This window comes from Oncorhynchus kisutch, linkage group LG17 (genome assembly GCF_002021735.2).
Source record: "Oncorhynchus kisutch isolate 150728-3 linkage group LG17, Okis_V2, whole genome shotgun sequence".
In the NCBI taxonomy this organism is placed as follows: Eukaryota; Metazoa; Chordata; class Actinopteri; order Salmoniformes; family Salmonidae; genus Oncorhynchus; species Oncorhynchus kisutch.
In genome coordinates, this window is record NC_034190.2 from 80,475,791 (window position 1) to 80,500,829 (window position 25,039).

The following is a 25,039-nucleotide window of genomic DNA, read 5'->3' on the forward strand; positions in this document are numbered from 1 at the left end:
AACATTTTAAACTTTATTTTACATATATATTTCAATTCCATGGTAACAATACTTTTTTTTAAATGAACAGTGACTGTGAGAAAGATAACACATTTGAAACCAACAGTAAACTGTGGTAATCTACACAGAGTATATAAAACATTAAGAACCCCTCTCTTTCCATGACAGACTGACCAGGTGAATCTAGGTGAAAGCTATGATTCCTTATTGATGTTACTTGTTAAATCCTTTTCAATCAGTGTAGATTAAGGGGAGGAGAATAAAGAAGGATTTTTAAGCCATGAGACAATTGAGACATGGATTGTGTATATGAGCAAGACAAAACATTGAAGTGTCTTTGAACTGGGTATGGTAGAAGGTGCCAGGCGCACCGGTTTGTGTCAAGAACTGCAACGCTTCTGGGTTTTTCACACTCAACAGTTTCCCGTGTGGATCAACAATGGTCCACCAAAGGACATCCAGCCAACTAGACACAGATGTGGGAAGCAATGGAGTCAACATTGGCCAGCGTCCCTGTGGAACGCTTTCAAAACTTGTAGAGTCCATGCCCCGACAAATTGAGGCTGTTCTGAGGGCAAAAGGGGGTACAACTCAATATTAGGAAGGTGTTCCTAATGTTTTGTACACTCGGTGTATAGTTTTGTGAGTGTGCATCGATTCGGTACAAGAAAAGGTCAGTGCAGATAGTCTGGGTAACCATTTAATTAACTATTTAGCAGTCTAATGGCTTGGGAGTAGAAGCTGTCTCAGCGCCTGTTGTTATGGGAGCCGATGCACCAGGACCGTTTGCTGGGCGGTACCAGAATGAACAGTCTAAGGCTTTGGTCGCTGGAGTCTTTGGCAGGTTTTCGGGCTTTCCTCTGTCTGACATATAGGTCCTGGATGGCAGGGAGCGTGACACCAGTCAAGGGGGAAGGTGTTCCTAATGTTTTGTACACTCAGTGTATATTATATATATAATCAACTGTGAGATGGGTAAAAGGCATAGAATACATTGGCTACAGGATGAAGCCTTTCAACCAATGAGTCACATTAAAAACATGGTTCAATCACTGTGGCACATTACGGGGAATAAATCCTTAAAAACATGGTTCAATCACTGTGGCACATTACGGGGAATAAATCCTTAAAAACATGGTTCAATCACTGTGGCACATTACGGGGAATAAATCCTTAAAAACATGGTTCAATCACTGTGGCACATTACGGGGAATGAAATGAATCCATGCAACCTACAACCTAGCCATAACATAGAGTAGGTGAGAGCTGAGTAAATACTGCACCTGTATAAACACCAATCATGTCAGAAATTAAAATGACACAGTGAAATATGCACTTCACTTAAAGTCAACATAACAGACCAGTTTCCCCAGACACAGATGAAGCCTAGTCCTGAACCAAAAAAAAAAAAACCTTAAATGGAAAATCTCCAGCTGACATAGCAACAAAATAAATGACAAAAACAGTACAAGTCTTCTTAAGGAATGTGGAGACATGTTAGTATTCACATTGTCTTCGGTCTCTGTCTCTGTCTCGCGTAAGCAGCTAAGGTACCTCTCCACAGCAGAGTGGAACTGAAGACTGCTATAGGTACAGATCTAGGATCAGCTTCACCTCTCCCAATCATACCCTTAAACCATTAGTGGAGAAAAATCGAAAAACTGACCCGAGATCAGTGTCTAGGTTTGGGCAACTTCACCCTACTTCAAATCTAAAGGAGAGAGACTGAATTTTTCCAAAAAGCTCCGGTCAAGAAGAGTGTTCCTATAGCAACCAGAGACAGACACGTCCTCCTCGGAGAAAGGGAGGGACCGCAGAAGAGACATCTCACAGTCTTCTGGAGGTTCAGGTTGTGTATGTGTGTCAGTGGTGTCACTAGTGTTCACACAGGTACTGTCACTGGAACAGGGGCTCAGGCTAAGAAGCGGTAATGGAAGACATTCTATCTCCTGGTCTGACTGTCCATTGTGGGAACTGGTTATGTTAACTGATACTCCGTTTAAGTTACAGTTTTCGGCGGCCATATTGTCGTTGTCACGAGGCAAATACTGAGGATGGGTCTCCTCTCTCACAGCTCTGGGTCTCAGTGAAATGGCAGTATTTCTCAGGACCTCCATGAGTGTAAAGTTACTCTGGGTGAATAGACTGAAAGGGACACTCTCCTCCAAATCCAGGTTCTCTGAGACCCTGTGGACCAGATTCAGGCTCCATGGGGCTCTGCTGAGGCTGGGGTTAGGGTCTCTGGTCAGGCTGGGGTTGGGGTTGGAGCTGGGCCCTATGTCTGTGGTAGGGCTGTGGTCTTTACTCAGATCCATCAGTATACAGTCTGAATCTTCTCCATCTTTATCTGCATCCATCTCTGTGACCATCTCTTCCTCCTGATGAGGATGCTCCATGGACCCTGTCTCCCAGGCTTCGTCCACCACCGACCCAGGCCTGGAGGGGGCCTTAGGGGGGGACTCAAACACCACCCCTCTGGGTGGAGGGGGTCGGATAGGCCTCCGCAGCAGGTTACTGTAACCCAGGAAGCTGGACTGACCAGGGTCTTGAACCTGCAACTCAGGCAGGCCCTTCATATAGTGCCGGACTGACTCGGGAACCAGAACTTTGTGGTGTTTTCTCCTAGGCAGCAGGGCAGAGAAGGAGGGGATGCCAGAGGTAAGCCTGCCCACGATGGGGACCAGGGAGGTGGGCTGCAGGGCCGAGACAAAGTCCTCCAGTTCCTGGTAGGAAGGAGGGATGAGTTACATAAATACATTTAAATTAAATCAAGGGTGTCTGTACACTAGTTTCTCGATGGGACATCAAGACAGAACCAGTTTAATATCTTAAATGGTCTTGGACCGCTCCTTGCATGCAGAGCCATACAAAGGGTTAAACCACTGCAGGTTTGAGCTATTAAACCTAATATCCTGGTAGCTTGTTGTGATTGTATAGTGGTTAATACTCTGCATTGTGGCCGCAGAAACTCTAGTTCGAATCTGGGTCAAGGCATTGCAATGCATAAGGGTTATTTTTTGAATGAATTGCAACTTGACTGTGTAATCTAGGGATGGGCAACTTTGATGGGGGTGGGGGGGCCACAACAACACAGAACTCATGAGGGGCCTTTTCCTGACAGCGAAGACCGAGAAAATCTGCTTTAAAAAGTTTTATTTACTGCAATTCTACACATTTTGCAATGAGGCAGAGAGAAGATTTAGCAATTTTATGAGAAATTTACTGCAATTCTACACATTTTGCCATGCAGCGGAGAGAAAAATGTGCAGTTTTACAGCTAATTTACTGCAATTCTAGTATAGTAGTATAGGGCTCCGGTCCTGCTAGAAGGTATGATTTGGATTAATCCATTAAATCGCTTAGTCAAATCGAGTGTCCGAAATCGCTTAGTCAAATCGAGTGTCCGAAATCGCTTAGTCAAATCGAGTGTCCGAAATCGCTTAGTCAAATCGAGTGTCCGAAATCGCTTAGTCAAATCGAGTGTCCGAAATCGCTTAGTCAAATCGAGTGTCCGAAATCGCTTAGTCAAATCGAGTGTCCGAAATCGCTTAGTCAAATCGAGTGTCCGAAATCGCTTAGTCAAATCGAGTGTCCGAAATCGCTTAGTCAAATCGAGTGTCCGATTCCAAAAATGAGGAAATCAAAATGTGTATTTGATATTTTCCCATTACTGTACAGAGATACAAGTTTAAATGAAAAAAGATATATAAAGAAATATTTGAAAATGTGTTGACCCCTGTGAAAAGAATGTATTGGTACTGTGGCTTAGCTAGTAAACAGGAGCACCTGAGTTCAAATCTCAACAGTGCCTTTAAGCATTTCATTGTTCTGTGTACACTATGCAGTATTCTGTGCAATATGACACAAACATTGATTTTCGTTTGATGTAAGTATACATACCTCTTACTATATTTTTTATGGGAAACTCATTTATTAGTTAAGAAAAAAACATTATAGTGGTACTCCAGGCTCCTTTTCACCTGATTCACACGACATAGCACATTTCAGTAGGTGGTCCAGCTATCCTCATTGCATGGCACAAATTGTACGCCATCGCGCTGTACACTGCCCTATCCCATCTGTTCTTTGACTACAGCTCAGCCTTCAATCCCATAGTACCCTCCAAGCTCATCATTAAGCTCGGGGCCCTGGGTCTGAACCTCGCCCTGTGCAACTGGGTCCTGGACTTCCTGACGGGCCACCCCCCCAGGTAGTGAATGTAGGCAACAACACCTTCACTACACTGATCCTCAACACAGGGGTCCCACAAGGGTGCGTGCTCAGCCCCCTCCTGTATTCCCTGTTCACCCATGACTGCGTGGCCACGCACGCCTCCAACTAAATCATCAAGTTTGTAGACAACACAACAGTGGTAGGCCTGATTACCAACAATGACGAGACAGACTACAGGGAGAGGTGCCAGGAAATAAACCTCTCCCTCAATGTCAACAAAACAAAGGAGCTGATCGTGGACTTTAGGAAACAGCAGAGGGAGCAGCCCCCTATCCACATCGACGGGACCCACAGTGGAAAAGGTAAATAAGCTTCAAGTTCCTCGGCGAACACATCACGGACAATCTGAAACGGTCCACCCACACAGACAGTGTGGTGAAGAAGGCGCAGCAGTACCCTGCCCTGAACTTAGTCACTGTCACAAGCCGGCTACCACCCACTCATCCCTGCACCTTAGAGGCTGCTGCCCTTTGTACATGGACCACTGGTCAATGTAATAATGTTTACATACTGTTGTACCCGTTTCACATGAATATACACTGTATTCTGGTTATGGCCATCATATGGGGCAGCAGGGTAGCCTAGTGGTTAGAGCATTGGACTAGTAACCGAAAGGTTGCAAGTTCAAACCCCTGAGCTGACAATGTACAAATCTGTCGTTCTGCCCCTGAACAAGCAGTTTCACCTACTGTTCCTAGGCTGTCATTGAAAATAAGAATTTGTTCTTAACTGACTTGCCTAGTTACATAAAATAAAAAATTAAACTATTGCTGTAACGTTACATATACTATTACATCCACGTATTCTTCAGATACACTATATATAGTGTATACACAAAACGTCCATAATGATTATACATACATCTGATATTGCTCGTCCTAATGTTTCTTAATTACATTATTTTACTTTTAGATGTGTGTGTATTGTTGTGAATTATTAGATACTACTGCACTGTACTTCAACAACCAGGGGGGGGGTACTTCAACAACCGCCCCTCCACTCTAACCACTAGGCCACCTGCCACCTCTACACTCTAACCACTAGGCCACCTGCCACCTCTACACTCTAACCACTAGGCCACCTGCCACCTCTACACTCTAACCACTAGGCCACCTGCCACCTCTACACTCTAACCACTAGGCCACCTGCCACCTCTACACTCTAACCACTAGGCCACCTGCCACCTCTACACTCTAACCACTAGGCCACCTGCCTCTCTGGGATGGTAATTCCTCTTCTGAACTATTCTCTGGTTTGTCGTATCTGGTGTGGAGTTCCACACTGTATGAAAAATTACGATAACTCCTGTATACAAGATTTGACCTCTGAACATCTGTTGTCATAGTTTCGGTATGACACCTTTTGGTGCTGTAATTTTGGGACGGGTCTTAAACTCCATGGCCAGCTGGACTAGACGGGACTCCTTAACTATGTTGTACAAAAATTACGGCACCTTTTCAAAAGCTGTCATACCGAAAAATGTACAGAAAAGTAATTATAATGTTATAATGTGCAGAGGTGAAATCATGTGTGCTGCATTTACTTATTATTTTACTACGAATGTTGACTTCATCCCCACCTGGTAGGAAGAGTGGTCAATGTTGACCTCATCCCCACCTGGTAGGAGGAGTGGTCAATGTTGACCTCATCCCCACCTGGTAGGAGTGGTCAATGTTGACCTCATCCCCACCTGGTAAGAGGAGTGGTCAATGTTGACCTCATCCCCACCTGGTAGGAGGAGTGGTCAATGTTGACCTCATCCCCACCTGGTAAGAGGAGTGGTCAATGTTGACCCCATCCCCACCTGGTAAGAGGAGTGGTCAATGTTGACCCCATCCCCACCTGGTAAGAGGAGTGGTCAATGTTGAACTCATCCCCACCTGGTAAGAGGAGTGGTCAATGTTGAACTCATCCCCACCTGGTAGGAGGAGTGGTCAATGTTGAACTCATCCCCACCTGGTAGGAGGAGTGGTCAATGTTGAACTCATCCCCACCTGGTAGGAGGAGTGGTCAATGTTGAACTCATCCCCACCTGGTAGGAGGAGTGGTCAATGTTGAACTCATCCCCACCTGGTAGGAGGAGTGGTCAATGTTGAACTCATCCCCACCTGGTAAGAGGAGTGGTCAATGTTGAACTCATCCCCACCTGGTAAGAGGAGTGGTCAATGTTGATCTCATCCCCACCTGGTAAGAGGAGTGGTCAATGTTGAACTCATCCCCACCTGGTAAGAGGAGTGGTCAATGTTGAACTCATCCCCACCTGGTAAGAGGAGTGGTCAATGTTGATCTCATCCCCACCTGGTAAGAGGAGTGGTCAATGTTGAACTCATCCCCACCTGGTAAGAGGAGTGGTCAATGTTGAACTCATCCCCACCTGGTAAGAGGAGTGGTCAATGTTGAACTCATCCCCACCTGTTAAGAGGAGTGGTCAATGTTGAACTCATCCCCACCTGTTAAGAGTAGTGGTCAATGTTGAACTCATCCCTACCTGGTAGGAGGAGTGGTCAATGTTGAACTCATCCCTACCTGGTAGGAGGAGTGGTCGATGTTGAACTCATCCCTACCTGGTAGGAGGAGTGGTCAGAGTAAGGCACCACATGAACATTAGGGTGGAAGGAGACCAGGGGTCTGCTGGTGGGCAGGATAGCCAGGGTGGGGTGTTCCCTGTTCCAACGGAGGAGGTTGGTGGAGCGGATCTCTGACTGGTCCACAGCCCTGATCCGACCCGCTCCTGGCTCAGTGGTGAAGACATCTGGTAGCTCCAGGGCTCTGAGAGTCTTTAGTCTCTCGATGGACACTTCAATCCAGGTCTTAAACTCCATGGCCAGCTGTACCAATAGAGACTCCTTACCCAGAGTATAGAGGCCTGCAGACAACACACAACACACATGCATATGCATATATATATATATTTACATATGCATATATATACATTTATATATATATATAAATAACATGATCTACTGCATCTCTATACCACCAGGAGTGGGGTCAGTTCAGATAAACCTAGGGTATGGGGGGGGTCAGTTCAGATAAATCTAGGGTATGGGGGGGTCAGTTCAGATAAACCTAGGGTATGGGGGGGGTCAGTTCAGATAAATCTAGGGTATGGGGGGGTCAGTTCAGATAAACCTAGGGTATGGGGGGAGTGTCAGTTCAGATAAACCTACGGTATGGGGGGAGTGTCAGTTCAGATAAACCTAGGGTATGGGGGGAGTGTCAGTTCAGATAAACCTAGGGTATGGGGGGAGTGTCAGTTCAGATAAACCTAGGGTATGGGGGGAGTGTCAGTTCAGATAAACCTAGGGTATGGGGGGAGTGTCAGTTCAGATAAACCTAGGGTATGGGGGGAGTGTCAGTTCAGATAAACCTAGGGTATGGGGGGAGTGTCAGTTCAGATAAACCTAGGGTATGGGGGGAGTGTCAGTTCAGATAAACCTAGGATATGGGGGGAGTGTCAGTTCAGATAAACCTAGGATATGGGGGGAGTGTCAGTTCAGATAAACCTAGGATATGGGGGGAGTGTCAGTTCAGATAAACCTAGGATATGGGGGGAGTGTCAGTTCAGATAAACCTAGGATATGGGGGGAGTGTCAGTTCAGATAAACCTAGGATATGGGGGGAGTGTCAGTTCAGATAAACCTAGGGTATGGGGGGGTCAGTATATATAATACCCACACACTACACAAAAACGAGTAGCTTAACAGTTAAAAGCCTCTGTCTCACCAATGACAACATTGTGCTTGGGCTGGCTACGGATGATCTCTTTGATCTGCTGAGTGGCTCGTTGTCTGGAGGGCAGGGTGCGTGTGGGGTCACAGTTAGTGTTATCCAGGTACAGGACATCTATAGTGGTGTTGGTCCTTAGACACGGCTCACGCAGCATGGACGGAGTGTAGCGAAAATCTCCTGGAAAGACAGAGAAGGTACATACTCTTCAGAATTTCAGCTACACACCCATTGCTGTCAGGTTTATAAAAATCGAGCACACAGCCATGCGATCTCCATAGACAAACATTGGCAGTAGAATAGCCTTAAGAGCTCAGTAACTTTTAAACGTGCCACAATCGTTGGATGCCAACATTCCAACAAGTCAGTTCGTCAAATTTCTGCCCTGCTAGAGCTGCCCCGGTCAACTGTAAGTGATGTTATTGTAAAGTGGAAACGTCTAGGAGCAACAAAGGCTCAGCCGCGAAGTGGTAGACCACACAAGCTCACAGAACAGGACCGCCGAGTGCTGACGCACGTAAAAATTGTCTGTCCTCGGTTGCAACACTCCCTACCGAGATCCAAACTGCCCCTGGAAGAAACGTCAGCACAAGAACTGTTCCCCTTAGTTCCAGTGAAGGGAAATCATAACGCATCAACATACAATGACATTCTAGATGATTCCGTGCTTCCAACTTTCTGGCAACAGTTTGTGGAAGGCTCTTTCCTGTTTCAGCATGACAATGCCCCCGTGCACAAAGCGAGGTCCAAACAGAAATGGTTTGTCGAGATCGGTGTGGAAGAACTTGACTGGCCTGCACAGAGCCCTGACCTCAACCCCATTGGACACCTTTGAGATGAATTGGAAAACCGACTGCGAGCCAGGCCTAATCGCCCAACATCAGTGCACGACCTCACTAATGCTCTTGAGGCTGAATGGAGCAAGTCCCTGCAGCAATGTTCCAACATCTAGTGGAGAGCCTTCCCAGAAGAGTGGAGGATGTTATAGCAGCAATGTATGTTCCAACATCTAGTGGAAAGCCTTCCCAGAAGAGTGGAGGCTGTTATAGCAGCAATGTTCCAACATCTAGTGGAGAGCCTTCCCAGAAGAGTGGAGGATGTTATAGCAGTAGTGTTCCAACATCTAGTGGAGAGCCTTCCCAGAAGAGTGGAGGCTGTTATAGCAGCAGTGTTCCAACATCTAGTGGAGAGCCTTCCCAGAAGAGTGGAGGCTGTTATAGCAGCAGTGTTCCAACATCTAGTGGAGAGCCTTCCCAGAAGAGTGGAGGCTGTTATAGCAGCAGTGTTCCATCATCTAGTGGAAAGCCTTCCCAGAAGAGTGGAGGCAGTTATAGCAGCAGTGTTCCTACATCTAGTGGAGAGCCTTCCCAGAAGAGTGGAGGATGTTATAGCAGCAGTGTTCCATCATCTAGTGGAAAGCCTTCCCAGAAGAGTGGAGGCAGTTATAGCAGCAGTGTTCCAACATCTAGTGGAGAGCCTTCCCAGAATAGTGGAGGCTGTTATAGCAGCAGTGTTCCAACATCTAGTGGAGAGCCTTCCCAGAAGAGTGGAGGCTGTTATAGCAGCAGTGTTCCAACATCTAGTGGAGAGCCTTCCCAGAAGAGTGGAGGCTGTTATAGCAGCAGTGTTCCAACATCTAGTGGAGAGCCTTCCCAGAAGAGTGGAGGCTGTTATAGCAGCAGTGTTCCAACATCTAGTGGAGAGCCTTCCCAGAAGAGTGGAGGCTGTTATAGCAGCAGTGTTCCAACATCTAGTGGAGAGCCTTCCCAGAAGAGTGGAGGCTGTTATAGCAGCAGTGTTCCATCATCTAGTGGAGAGCCTTCCCAGAAGAGTGGAGGCTGTTATAGCAGCAGTGTTCCAACATCTAGTGGAGAGCCTTCCCAGAAGAGTGGAGGCTGTTATAGCAGCAGTGTTCCTACATCTAGTGGAGAGCCTTCCCAGAAGAGTGGAGGCTGTTATAGCAGCAGTGTTCCTACATCTAGTGGAGAGCCTTCCCAGAAGAGTGGAGGCTGTTATAGCAGCAGTGTTCCAACATCTAGTGGAAAGCCTTCCCAGAAGAGTGGAGGCTGTTATAGCAGCAGTGTTCCATCATCTAGTGGAAAGCCTTCCCAGAAGAGTGGAGGCTGTTATAGCAGCAATGTTCCAACATCTAGTGGAAAGCCTTCCCAGAAGAGTGGAGGCTGTTATAGCAGCAGTGTTCCAACATCTAGTGGAAAGCCTTCCCAGAAGAGTGGAGGCTGTTATAGCAGCAGTGTTCCAACATCTAGTGGAGAGCCTTCCCAGAAGAGTGGAGGCTGTTATAGCAGCAGTGTTCCAACATCTAGTGGAGAGCCTTCCCAGAAGAGTGGAGGCTGTTATAGCAGCAGTGTTCCAACATCTAGTGGAGAGCCTTCCCAGAAGAGTGGAGGCTGTTATAGCAGCAGTGTTCCAACATCTAGTGGAGAGCCTTCCCAGAAGAGTGGAGGCTGTTATAGCAGCAGTGTTCCAACATCTAGTGGAAAGCCTTCCCAGAAGAGTGGAGGCTGTTATAGCAGCAGTGTTCCAACATCTAGTGGAAAGCCTTCCCAGAAGAGTGGAGGCTGTTATAGCAGCAGTGTTCCAACATCTAGTGGAGAGCCTTCCCAGAAGAGTGGAGGCTGTTATAGCAGCAGTGTTCCAACATCTAGTGGAAAGCCTTCCCAGAAGAGTGGAGGCTGTTATAGCAGCAGTGTTCCAACATCTAGTGGAGAGCCTTCCCAGAAGAGTGGAGGCTGTTATAGCAGCAGTGTTCCAACATCTAGTGGAGAGCCTTCCCAGAAGAGTGGAGGCTGTTATAGCAGCAGTGTTCCAACATCTAGTGGAGAGCCTTCCCAGAAGAGTGGAGGCTGTTATAGCAGCAGTGTTCCAACATCTAGTGGAGAGCCTTCCCAGAAGAGTGGAGGCAGTTATAGCAGCAGTGTTCCAACATCTAGTGGAAAGCCTTCCCAGAAGAGTGGAGGCTGTTATAGCAGCAGTGTTCCAACATCTAGTGGAGAGCCTTCCCAGAAGAGTGGAGGCTGTTATAGCAGCAGTGTTCCAACATCTAGTGGAGAGCCTTCCCAGAAGAGTGGAGGCTGTTATAGCAGCAGTGTTCCTACATCTAGTGGAGAGCCTTCCCAGAAGAGTGGAGGCTGTTATAGCAGCAGTGTTCCATCATCTAGTGGATAGCCTTCCCAGAAGAGTGGAGGCTGTTATAGCAGCAGTGTTCCAACATCTAGTGGAGAGCCTTCCCAGAAGAGTGGAGGCTGTTATAGCAGCAGTGTTCCAACATCTAGTGGAGAGCCTTCCCAGAAGAGTGGAGGCTGTTATAGCAGCAGTGTTCCAACATCTAGTGGAGAGCCTTCCCAGAAGAGTGGAGGCTGTTATAGCAGCAGTGTTCCAACATCTAGTGGAGAGCCTTCCCAGAAGAGTGGAGGCTGTTATAGCAGCAGTGTTCCAACATCTAGTGGAGAGCCTTCCCAGAAGAGTGGAGGCTGTTATAGCAGCAGTGTTCCAACATCTAGTGGAGAGCCTTCCCAGAAGAGTGGAGGCTGTTATAGCAGCAGTGTTCCAACATCTAGTGGAGAGCCTTCCCAGAAGAGTGGAGGCTGTTATAGCAGCAGTGTTCCAACATCTAGTGGAGAGCCTTCCCAGAAGAGTGGAGGCTGTTATAGCAGCAGTGTAGTGTATATATTAGTGTATATATTAGTGTATATATTGGTGTATATATTAGTGTATATATTAGTGTATATATTAGTGTATATATTAGTGTATATATTGGTGTATATATTGGTGTATATATTAGTGTATATATTGGTGTATATATTGGTGTATATATTAGTGTATATATTGGTGTATATATTAGTGTATATATTGGTGTATATATTAGTGTATATATTAGTGTATATATTGGTGTATATATTAGTGTATATATTGGTGTATATATTAGTGTATATATTAGTGTATATATTGTAAACAATATATTTAATCGTTTTTTTTACTGCAACTGTCAACTACAGGAAGACTCAGGAACCCGCTCTCAAAGAGTGTAGACAGCCTACTACTGCCTCCTGCCGCTCTGCTAATCATCCGATGGGGGAGAAGAGGAGGTTAGGGGCCCATGTGGGTAACTGGGGGGGCCCTGCCTTGATTGGGTAACTGATTAATACAAAATAAAATAAAAATGTATAATAAATAAAAACTGGTCAATGTCAGGGGCTCGGCCCAAGAGACAAAGTAAAGTAAAGTAATTATAATAAAAAATAATAAAAAATGTGTTTTATCCAACCACATAATTAGATACATTTGTTTATAAAAAATAAAAAAATCACTGAGGATTAAGTTTTATCACAAGCACATACAGGTATCTGCCAAAATGAAGGAAACACCAACATAAAGGTTCATAAAGGACACCAGAACATCTTCAATGCTCCTTGGCATAGACTTTACAAGTGGACCTAAACCGTGCCAGGAAAATGCACCCCACACCATAACATACACTTTTTATTCATGGTTTACTAAAGTGTTTCCTTCATTTCGGCAGTTACAGGTATATCTACAGTAGGGAACACAGCAGTTTGGGCAGCATGTGCGTCAAATATGGGCTACAGCTTGTTGAGTTGTGGCCATAGAAATATAATCCACAGAAGGGGTTTGTAACCTCTTACTCATACAATTTGAATGTTAACATCTTGGGGTACACTAGTAATGAATGCCAGTCCTGACTTAAAATGGGAACTGCAATCTATTGGATTATATTTCTGTTTTTTCTTTTGCAGATTTCAAAATACAATCACGGGGGGGAAACGTACAGTTTGGAAAGCAAAACGCCTACTGACGATAATCTGTCTGTGGAACCAATAGAAACACATTGTCTCAACAAGTCCCAGTTTGGAGCAAACAGCAGCACTGTTTTTCAATGTAGCTCATCAGTCATCACAGTGACTAGCTGATGGCTTCATATTCATCATTAGGTGAGTCAGTGTGCCACAGGAAATGTTATTTAGTAGCTACTGAGACATGTATATATAATATATTATCTATATGCACACAGTTGAAGTCGGAAGATTACATACACCTTTAGCCAAATACATTTAAACTCAAGTTTTTTCACAATTCCTGACATTTAATCCTAGTAAAAATGATAGTCTTAGGTCAGTTAGGATCACCACTTTATTTTAAGAATGTGAAATGTCTGAATAATAGTAGAGAGAGAATGATTTATTTCAGCTTTTATTTCTTTCATCACATTCCCAGTGGGTCAGAATTTTACATACACTCAATTAGTATTTGGTAGCATTGCCTTTAAATTGTTTAACTTGGGTCAAATGTTTTCGGGTAGCCTTCCACAACCTTCCCACAATAAGTTGGGTGAATTTTGGCCCATTCCTCATGACAGAGCTGGTGGAACTGAGTCAGGTTTGTAGGCCTCCTTGCTCGCACACACTTTTTCAGTTCTGCCCACACATTTTCTATAGGATTGAGGTCAGGGCTTTGTGATGGCCACTCCAATACCTTGACTTTGTTGTCCTTAAGCCATTATGCCACAACTTTGGAAGTATGCTTGGGGTCATTGTCCATTTGGAAGACAAGACCCATTTGCGAACAAGCCTTTAACTACCTGACTGATGTTTTGAGATGTTGCTTCAATATATCCACATCATTTTCCTCCCTCGTGACGCCATCTATTTTGTGAAGTGCACCAGTCCCTCCTGCAGCAAAGCACCCCCACAGCATGATGCTGCCACCCCCGTGCTTCACGGTTGGGATGGTGTTCTTGGGCGTGCAAGCCTCCCCCTTTTTCCTCCAAACATAATGATGGTCATTATGGCCAAACAGTTCTATTTCTGTTTCATCAGACCAGAGGACATTTCTCCAAAAAGTACAATCTTTGTCCCCATATGCAGTGCAGTCTGGCTTTTTTTATGGCGGTTTTGGAGCAGTGGCTTTTTTCTTGCTGAGCGGCCTTTCAGGTTATGTCGATATAGGACTCGTTTTACTGTGGATACAGATACTTTTGCACCTGTTTCCTCCAGCATCTTCACAAGGTCCTTTAATGTTGTTCTGGGATTGATTTGCACTTTTCGCACCAAAGTACGTTCATCTCTAGGAGACAGAACACGTCTCCTTCCTGAGCGGTATGACGGCTGCGTGGTCCCATCGTGTTCATACTTGCGTAATATTGTTTGTACAGATGAACATGGTACCTTCAGGCGTTTGGAAATTGCTCCCAAGGATGAACCAGACTTGTGGAGGTCAACTATTTTTTTTCTGAGGTCTTGGCTGATTTCTTTTGATTTTCCCATCAAGCAAAGAGGCACTGAGTTTGAAGGTAGTCCTTGAAATACATCCACAGGTAAACCTCCAATTGAATCAAATGATGTCAATTAGCCTATCAGAAGCTTCTAAAGCCATGACATCATTTTCTGGAATTTTCCAAGCTGTTTAAAGGCACAGTCAACTTAGTGCATGTAAACGTCTGACCCACTGGTATTGTGACACAGTGAATTATAAGTGAAATAATGTGTCTGTAAACAATTGTTGGAAAAATAACTTGTGTCTTGCACAAAGTAGAGGTCCTAAACGACTTGCCAAAACTATAGTTTGTTAACAAGAAATGTGTGGAGTGGTTGAAAAATGAGTTTTAATGACTCCAACCTAAGTGAATGTAAACTTCCGACTTCAACTGTATGTATGTATGCATGTATATATAAACTCAGCAAAAAATGAAACGTCCCTTTTTCAGGACCCTGTCTTGCAAAGATAAAAAATCTAAATAACTTCACAGATCTTCATTGTAAAGGGTTTAAACACTGTTTCCCATGCTTGTTCAATGAAACATAAACAATTAATGAACATGCACCTATGGAACGGTCGTTAAGACACACTAACAGCTTACAGACGGTAGGCAATTAAGGTCACAGTTATGAAAACTTAGGACACTAAAGAGGCCTTTCTACTGATTCTTTCTACACCAAAAGAAAGATTCCCAGGGTCCCTGCTCATCTGCGTGAACGTGCCTTAGGCATGCTGCAAGAAGGCATGAGGACTGCAGATGTGGCCAGGGCAATAAATTGCATTGTCTGTACTGTGAGACGCCTAAGACAGCGCTACAGGGAGACAGGAAGGACAGCTGATCGTCCTCGCAGTGGCAGACCACGTGTAACAACACCTGCACAGGATCGGTACATCCGAACAACGCCCCCCTGGACAGGTACAGGATGGCAACAACAACTGCCCGAGTTACACCAGGAACGCACAATCCCTCCATCAGTGCTCAGACTGTCTGCAATAGGCTGAGAGAGGCTGGACTGAGGGCTTGTAGGCCTGTTGTAAGGCAAGTCCTCACCAGACATCGCCGGCAACAACGTCGCCTATGGGCACAAACCCACCGTCGCTGGACCAGACAGGACTGGCAAAAAGTGTACTTCACTGACGAGATGAGTTTTCGTCTCACCAGGGGTGATGGTCGGATTTGCATTTCTCGTCGAAGGAACGAGCGTTTCACCGAGGACTGTACTCTGGAGCGGGATCGATTTGGAGGTGGAGGGTGCATCATGGTCTGGGGCGGTGTGTCATAGCATCATCGGACTGAGCTTGTTGTCATTGCAGGCAATCTCAACGCTGTGCGTTACAGGGAAGACATCCTCCACCCTCATGTGGTACCCTTCCTGCAGGCTCATCCTGACATGACCCTCCAGCATGACAATGCCACCAGCCATACTGCTCGTTCTGTGTGTGATTTCCTGCTAGACAGGAATGTCAGTGTTCCTCCATGGCCAGCAAAGAGCCCAGATCTCAATCTCATTGAGCACGTCTGGGACCTGTTGGATCGGAGAGTGGGGGCTAGGGCCATTCCCCCCCAGAAATGTCCGGGAACTTGCAGGTGCCTTGGCGGAAGAGTGGGGTAACATATCACAGCAAGACCTGTGCAGATGCACTGCAGTACTTAATGCAGCTGGTGGCCACACCAGATACTGACTGTTACTTTTGATTTTGCCCCCCCCTTGTTCAGGGACACATTATTACATTTCTGTTAGTCACATGTCTGTGAAACTTGTTCAGTTTATGTCTCAGTTGTTGAATCTTGTTATGTTCATACAAATATTTACACGTTAAGTTTGCTGAAAATAAACACAGCTGACAGTGAGAGGACGTTTCTTTTTTTGCTGAGATTATATATATATATATATATATATATTATATATAAACAGTGTATATTGCCTCCTAATATTGTACAATCTGTGTGTCACTTCATTGGCTGGCTAAATGCCAAAGTTGACTAGTTAGAGAGAGAGACTGAAATACAGTGCAGTATGTACAGTATGGTGTGTAGAATAGTCACCCGTGTAGAGTATGGTGTGTAGAATAGTCACCAGTGTACAGTATGGTGTGTAGAATAGTCACCAGTGTAGAGTATGGTGTGTAGAATAGTCACCAGTGTAGAGTATGGTGTGTAGAATAGTCACCAGTGTAGAGTATGGTGTGTAGAATAGTCACCAGTGTAGAGTATGGTGTGTAGAATAGTCACCAGTGTAGAGTATGGTGTGTAGAATAGTCACCAGTGTAGAGTATGGTGTGTAGAATAGTCACCAGTGTACAGTATGGTGTGTAGAATAGTCACCAGTGTAGAGTATGGTGTGTAGAATAGTCACCCGTGTAGAGTATGGTGTGTAGAATAGTCACCAGTGTACAGTATGGTGTGTAGAATAGTCACCAGTGTAGAGTATGGTGTGTAGAATAGTCACCAGTGTACAGTATGGTGTGTAGAATAGTCACCAGTGTAGAATAGTCACCCGTGTAGAGTATGGTGTGTAGAATAGTCACCAGTGTAGAGTATGGTGTGTAGAATAGTCACCAGTGTAGAGTATGGTGTGTAGAATAGTCACCAGTGTAGAGTATGGTGCCAAAGTATCCTTGGAACAGGAACATGACCGCCCCTGGACAGTGGTTAGCATCCATGAGAGTGACGGTCAACCTCTCCTTGCCTATATCATCCAGAGGCAACATGTTGGGTTCGCCCACCTCTAGAGGATGGATCCATCTCTCTCTGACCTGAACACAGGGAAGAGGAGAGGAGGCCTTATCACAAACTGAAATATAGAGCACCTAAAAGCTAATCAACACTTTTGCAAATAAAAAAAAGTAGATGCTACACACAGGGTGGTTGGTGGCACCTTAAATGGGGAGGACGGGCTCATGGTAATGGATGAAGCGGAATATGTGGAATGGGATCAAATACATCAAATACATGGTCTCCGTCACTCCATTCCATCGCTCCATTCCAGCTATTACCATGAGCCGTCCTCCCTTCACCAGCCTCCACTGACGCTATGGTGTATACAGTCATTCATATTTCAATAGCTAGCTCAAGAATTGGTAATGGCAAGCAAGAATAGTTTAAACAATTATCCCATATCTACATTCCTCATGTTGCCGTGTGTTTAATGTAGAATATAATTGATACTTTGTCTTTCACACCTGTAGTTTGAGTTTGAGCAGCGTGGCAGTAACCGGTGAACAGTAGATTGGTCTGTTGGCCCAGGTCGAGGTCAGGCTCACGGTGTGGTCACTGTGCATATGGGACAGGAAGAACAGGCGGACATGCGGACACTTCCTGACCTGCCAGAAGTCCACAGCCAGTGGAGTATGGGGGATGAGTTTTCCATTCATTATCACAGCTCTGGAGTATCCTCCTGAGAAAAAGCCACTGTTAGCCATTCAAACTACTATAAAAACAGCTATTTGGCATACAACAAACATGGGTAATTATATATACACACACACAACAAACATTGGTATATATATATACTTGGCATACAACATGGGTAATTATATATATATACACACACACCATACGTTAGTGTTGATATGAAATATGTAAATTGTGTGTTAATTGTATGGATAAAGGCAACATTGTTCTTCCCTCTAATTGACCTGTCAAAAGACTTCGATAGTGTTGATCACTGCTAATTCAGAGGCTTTCTTCAACTGGTCTCGACCAGGCTGCATGTAAAACCAGTCTCAGGGATGGCTAATTGGAAATTCCTTCAGTCTCTATCGAGTTAGGTAAAACTCCTTTTAGTTGTTAATGGTTCTTCAATTGGATGTTTTGGTAGGTCAATTCAGAAAGCTGATTGAGGACCTTATTACTGATGAATGTGATGTTCTGGTGCCTCTAGGTCAATTCAGAAAGCTGATTGAGGACCTTATTACTGATGAATGTGATGTTCTGGTGCCTCTAAGTGAATTCAGAAAGCTGATTGAGGACCTTATTACTGATGAATGTGATGTTCTGGTGCCTCTAAGTGAATTCAGAAAGCTGATTGAGGACCTTATTACTGATGAATGTGATGTTCTGGTGCCTCTAGGTCCATTCAGAAAGCTGATTGAGGACCTTATTACTGATGAATGTGATGTTCTGGTGCCTCTAGGTCCATTCAGAAAGCTGATTGAGGACCTTATTACTGATGAATGTGATTATTTATGACCATGTTTTTCTTTCTGGTTGCGTTTCATTTGAATTCTGATGTGTGTTGTGTATTTCTGTAATTTAGTGCTAATCTGTAAAATAGATATTGGTCTCAGTATGACTCCATGATAAAATAGGGATTAAATAAACAATTAAAATGTCAATATATATTTCGCTAGTTCTAGCTAACGTTAGCTATGCAAATAAACTATACTGTTTGCATAGTAGCAGATTATATATGTCTCAAAACTAAATCAATTACATTGAGTGAAATATTACAACGGCTTGGACAACAATGTGAATACTTGCATGCAAATGAAATGGTTGCGCATGTCCACGTCACTGCAGGCTTCAGTTAAAACTCTATTTCCTTCCTCTTAGCGCACGGCCCTGGTAGCTCGCCGTGATCGTATAGTGGTTAGTACTCTGCGTTGTGGCCGCAGCAACCCCGGTTCGAATCCGGGTCACGGCATTGCGATACACAATGTCACGGCAAATGGGCTCTTTTTTCCCCTCCCTGGATATAACTATAGTCTGGCTAAAATGAAAATGTTTGTTTAGCTAACCTTAATCACTGTCACTAGCCGGTTACTCAACCCTGCACCTTAGTGGCTGCTGCCCTTTGTACATGGACCACTGGTCAATGTAATAATGTTTACATACTGTTGTACCCGTTTCACATGAATATACACTGTATTCTAGTCAAGGCCATCCTATTCAACTATTGTTGTAACGTTACATATAGTATTATATCAACGTATTCTTCAGATACACTATATACTGTATCCACAAAACGTTACTGTCCATAATGATTATACATCCCATCTCATACATACATACTGCGGACTCCGACACTGTTCATCCTAATATTTCAAAATTCCATTGATTGATTTGAACTGGCTAATTAGCAAACAAGCAAATTACACCTGTTCCTAAACATCCGTGAACGAGCTTTTGAAGAAGAAAAACAGAGAAACCGCTTAGCGGGCGTGTATACGTCACTGCGTAGAAATATGTGCATGTTTGAGTAGCTAAGAATCCCCTCCTTCCACACAGCCCTGGTAGCTCGCCGTGATCGTATAGTGGTTAGTACTCTGCGTTGTGGCCGCAGCAACCCCGGTTCGAATCCGGGTCACGGCATTGCGAATTCACAATGTCACGGCATAAGGGCTCTTTTTTTTGGATTAGATAAATTAACTGAGAGTTTAACTCATTTTGACATTAACAAGTCCTTTTGGAGGTTGACCAGCCAGCGAACGTTACACATAGTGTTGCACATAGACAAAAACGAGACAAAAACTGTATCACTTCAGCTACGTAACGTTACGTTAGCTAGTTAACAAGACATGGACAAGTCAAGCGGAACAGCAAATTAAACGAATACGTCAGGTTAGTTAGTCAACAGCGATCTGTGCATTTAATTACCTAGCAAAGTGTAGAATGGGATACGTTAGCTAAATCAAGACAACTAACGTTAGCTATAGCAAGCTACTGAACGCTGCATTGCAATTCTGCCATGTGTGTTGTATTTCCCATAAAATGTAGCAACACAAGAGTGTAAACATTTGGACTCACAGGACTGTTACTTCCAATTCCAAAGATTCTGCCACATTGTTGTGAATGTGTTCCTGACTGTCCCACGCAACGTGACACACGCCGTACCCCCTTTAGAAAAAAAAGAGCGGTAAGGTTCTTCTTCTGTTTTGGTATCAAGGCGTTTGTAGATTTTGTTTGTGCATGTCGCCACCTACTGTCAGTTTGCTTGTATTCAATCACGTTACATTATGTGATACAAAAATGAAAAAGAAAGGGGAAATGGGGATACCTAGTCAGTTGTACAACTGAGTGCCTTCAACTGAAATGTGTCTTTCCGCATTTAACCCAACCCCTCTGAATCAGAGATGGGCTGCCTTAATCGACATCCACGTCTTTGGTGCCAGGGGAACAGTGGGTTAACTGCCTTGCTCTGGTGCAGAACGACAGCTTTTTACCTTATCAGCTCTGGGACTCGATCCAGCAACCTTTCGGTTACTAGCCCAACGCTCTAACCACGAAGGGGGAAAGGAAATAATTGCACCACCAACTAACATCTATACACAACTATTACACACCACCACCTTTATACCACTATTACACACCACCATCTATATACCACTATTACACACCACCATCTATATACCACTATTACACACCACCACCTTTATACCACTATTACACACCACCATCTATATACCACTATTACACACCACCATCTATATACCACTATTACACACCACCACCTTTATACCACTATTACACACCACCATCTATATACCACTATTACACACCACCATCTATATACCACTATTACACACCACCATCTATATACCACCATCTATACACCACCATCTATATACCACCATCTATACACAACTATTACACACCACCACCTATATACCACTATTACACACCACCATCTATATACCACTATTACACACCACCATCTATATACCACTATTACACACCACCATCTATATACCACTATTACACACCACCATCTATATACCACTATTACACACCACCACCTTTATACCACTATTACACACCACCATCTATATACCACTATTACACACCACCATCTATATACCACTATTACACACCACCACCTTTATACCACTATTACACACCACCATCTATATACCACTATTACACACCACCATCTATATACCACTATTACACACCACCATCTATATACCACCATCTATACACCACCATCTATATACCACCATCTATACACAACTATTACACACCACCACCTATATACCACTATTACACACCACCATCTATATACCACTATTACACACCACCATCTATATACCACTATTACACACCACCATCTATATACCACTATTACACACCACCATCTATATACCACTATTACACACCACCATCTATATAACACTATTACACACCACCATCTATATACCACCATCTATACACCACCATCTATATACCACCATCTATATACCACTATTACACACCACCATCTATATACCACTATTACACACCACCATCTATATACCACTATTACACACCACCATCTATATACCACCATCTATATACCACTATTACACACCTCCATCTATATACCACCATCTATACACCACCATTACACACCACCATCTATATACCACCATCTATATACCACTATTACACACCACCATCTATATACCACCATCTATACACCACTATTACACACCACCATCTATATACCACCATCTATATACCACTATTACACACCACCATCTATACACCACTATTACACACCACCATCTATATACCACCATCTATACACCACTATTACACAACACCATCTATATACCACCATCTATATACCACTATTACACACCACCATCTATACACCACTATTACACACCACCATCTATATACCACCATCTATACACCACTATTACACACCACCATCTATATACCACTATTACACACCACCATCTATATACCACTATTACACACCACCATCTATATACCACTATTACACACCACCATCTATATAACACTATTACACACCACCATCTATATACCACCATCTATACACCACCATCTATATACCACCATCTATATACCACCATCTATATACCACTATTACACACCACCATCTATATACCACTATTACACACCACCATCTATATACCACCATCTATATACCACTATTACACACCTCCATCTATATACCACCATCTATACACCACTATTACACACCACCATCTATATACCACCATCTATATACCACTATTACACACCACCATCTATATACCACCATCTATACACCACTATTACACACCACCATCTATATACCACCATCTATATACCACTATTACACACCACCATCTATACACCACTATTACACACCACCATCTATATACCACCATCTATACACCACTATTACACAACACCATCTATATACCACCATCTATATACCACTATTACACACCACCATCTATACACCACTATTACACACCACCATCTATATACCACCATCTATACACCACTATTACACACCACCATCTATACACCACTATTACACACCACCATCTATATACCACCATCTATACATCACTATTACACACCACCATCTATATACCACCATCTATATACCACTATTACACACCACCATCTATATACCACCATCTATACACCACTATTACACACCACCATCTATATACCACCATCTATATACCACTATTACACACCACCATCTATACACCACTATTACACACCACCATCTATATACCACCATCTATACACCACTATTACACACCACCAACTATATACCACCATCTATATACCACTATTACACACCACCATCTATACACCACTATTACACACCACCATCTATATACCACCATCTATACACCACTATTACACACCACCATCTATATACCACCATCTATACACCACTATTACACACCACCATCTATATACCACCATCTATACACCACTATTACACACCACCATCTATATACCACCATCTATACACCACTATTACACACCACCATCTATATACCACCATCTATACACCACTATTACACACCACCAACTATATACCACCATCTATACACCACTATTACACACCACCAACTATATACCACCATCTATACACCACTATTACACACCACCATCTATACACCACTATTACACACCACCATCTATATACCACCATCTATACACCACTATTACACACCACCATCTATATACCACCATCTATACACCACTATTACACACCACCATCTATATACCACCATCTATACACCACTATTACACACCACCATCTATATACCACCATCTATACATCACTATTACACACCACCATCTATATACCACCATCTATACACCACTATTACACACCACCATCTATATACCACCATCTATACACCACTATTACACACCACCATCTATATACCACCATCTATACACCACTATTACACACCACCATCTATATACCACCATCTATACACCACTATTACACACCACCATCTATATACCACTATTACACACCACCAACTAACATCTAAACGGAGCAAAAAAAGAAACGTCCTCTCACTGCCAACTGTGTTTATTTTCAGCAAACTTAACATGTGTAAATATTTGTATGAACATAACAAGATTCAACAGCTGAGACATAAACTGAACAAGTTCCACTAACAGAAATGTAATAATGTATCCCTGAACAAAGGGGGGGATCAAGATCAAAAGTAATAGTCAGTATCTGATGTGGCCACCAGCTGCATTAAGCACTGCAGTGTATCTCCTCCTCATGGACTGCACCAGATTTGCCAGTTCTTGCTGTGAGATGTTACCCCACTCTTCCACCAAGGCACCTGCAAGTTCCAGGACATTTCTGGGGGGAATGGCCCTAGCCCCCACCCTCCGATCCAACAGGTCTCAGACGTGCTCAATGGGATTGAGATCCGGGCTCTTCGTTGGCCATGGCAGAACACTGACATTCCTGTCTTGCAGGAAATCACGCACAGAACAAGCAGTATGGCTGGTGGCATTGTCATGATGGAGGGTCATGTCAGGATGAGCCTGCAGGAAGGGTACCACATGAGGGAGGAGGATGTCTTCCCTGTAACACACAGCGTTGAGATTGCCTGCAATGATAATAAGCTCAGTCCAGTGATGCTGTGACACACCGCCCCAGACCATGATGGACCCGCCACCTCCAAATCGATCCCGCTCCAGAGTACAGGCCTCGGTGTAACGTTCATTCCTTCATTGATAAACGCGAATCCGACCATCACCCCTGGTGAGACAAAACTGTGACTCATCAGTGAAGGGCACTTTTTGCCAGTCCTGTCTGGTCCAGCGACGGTGGGTTTGTGCCCATAGGCGACTGTGTTGCCGGCGATGTCTGGTGAGGACTTGCCTTACAACAGGCCTACAAGCCCTCAGTCCAGCCTCTCTCAGCCTATTGCAGACAGTCTGAGCACTGATGGAGGGATTGTGCGTTCCTGGTGTAACTCGGGCAGTTGTTGTTGCCATCCTGTACCTGTCCAGGGGGGCGTTGTTCGGATGTACCGATCCTGTGCAGGTGTTGTTACACGTGGTCTGCCACTGCGAGGACGATCAGCTGTCTGTCCTGTCCCCCTGTAGCACTGTCTTAGACATCTCACAGTATGGACATTACAATTTATTGCCCTGGCCACATCTGCAGTCCTCATACCTCCTTGCAGCATGCCTAAGGCACGTTCACGCAGATGAGCAGGGACCCTGGACATCTTTCTTTTGGTGTTTTTCAGAGACAGTAGAAAGGCCTCTAGTGTCCTAAGTTTTCATAACTGTGACCTTAATTGCCTACCGTCTGTAAGCTGTTAGTGTCTTAACGACCGTTCCACAGGTGCATGTTCATTAATTGTTTATGTTTCATTGAACAAGCATGGGAAACAGTGTTTAAACCCTTTACAATGAGGATCAGTGAAGTTATTTGGATTTTTACAAATTATCTTTGAAAGACAAGGTCCTGAAAAAGGGATGTTGATTTTTTTTGCTGAGTTTATAATAAATCTATATAAATAATAAGAGAATAACAGGAGGAACCTCTCAGGAGGGAAA

The 25,039-nt window shown here is 44.1% G+C and overlaps 1 protein-coding gene and 2 non-coding genes across 3 annotated transcripts; 2 read left to right on the forward strand and 1 right to left on the reverse strand.

Annotated features, from left to right (window-relative positions):
- On the reverse strand, positions 1-20,109 carry dclre1b (DNA cross-link repair 1B). The gene is made up of 6 exons (XM_031794750.1): positions 20,006-20,109; positions 17,440-17,654; positions 16,848-17,013; positions 7,960-8,142; positions 6,798-7,099; positions 1-2,723 (listed from the first exon to the last, which is right to left on the reverse strand). The coding sequence occupies exons 2-6, from the start codon at positions 17,629-17,631 to the stop codon at positions 1,701-1,703; spliced, it is 1,866 nt and encodes a 621-aa protein (XP_031650610.1). The 5' UTR covers positions 17,632-17,654; positions 20,006-20,109; the 3' UTR covers positions 1-1,700.
- Positions 18,831-18,902, forward strand: trnah-gug (transfer RNA histidin (anticodon GUG)). Its single transcript has one exon. It is a non-coding gene; the product is annotated as a tRNA-His (tRNA).
- On the forward strand, positions 19,499-19,570 carry trnah-gug (transfer RNA histidin (anticodon GUG)). The gene has a single exon. It is a non-coding gene; the product is annotated as a tRNA-His (tRNA).
- Positions 20,110-25,039: the final 4,930 nt, after the last annotated feature.

Coding starts and splice junctions, on each gene's coding strand:
- dclre1b (XM_031794750.1), bottom strand. CDS start 17,631: ATGAATGGAAAACTCATCCCCCATACTCCACTGGCTGTGGACTTCTGG. Junction 8,143..16,847: donor TGGCACCATACTCTACACTG/GTGACTATTCTA, acceptor CTGTCTTTCCAG/GAGATTTTCGCTACACTCCG. Junction 7,100..7,959: donor CAAGCACAATGTTGTCATTG/GTGAGACAGAGG, acceptor TGTTGTCTGCAG/GCCTCTATACTCTGGGTAAG.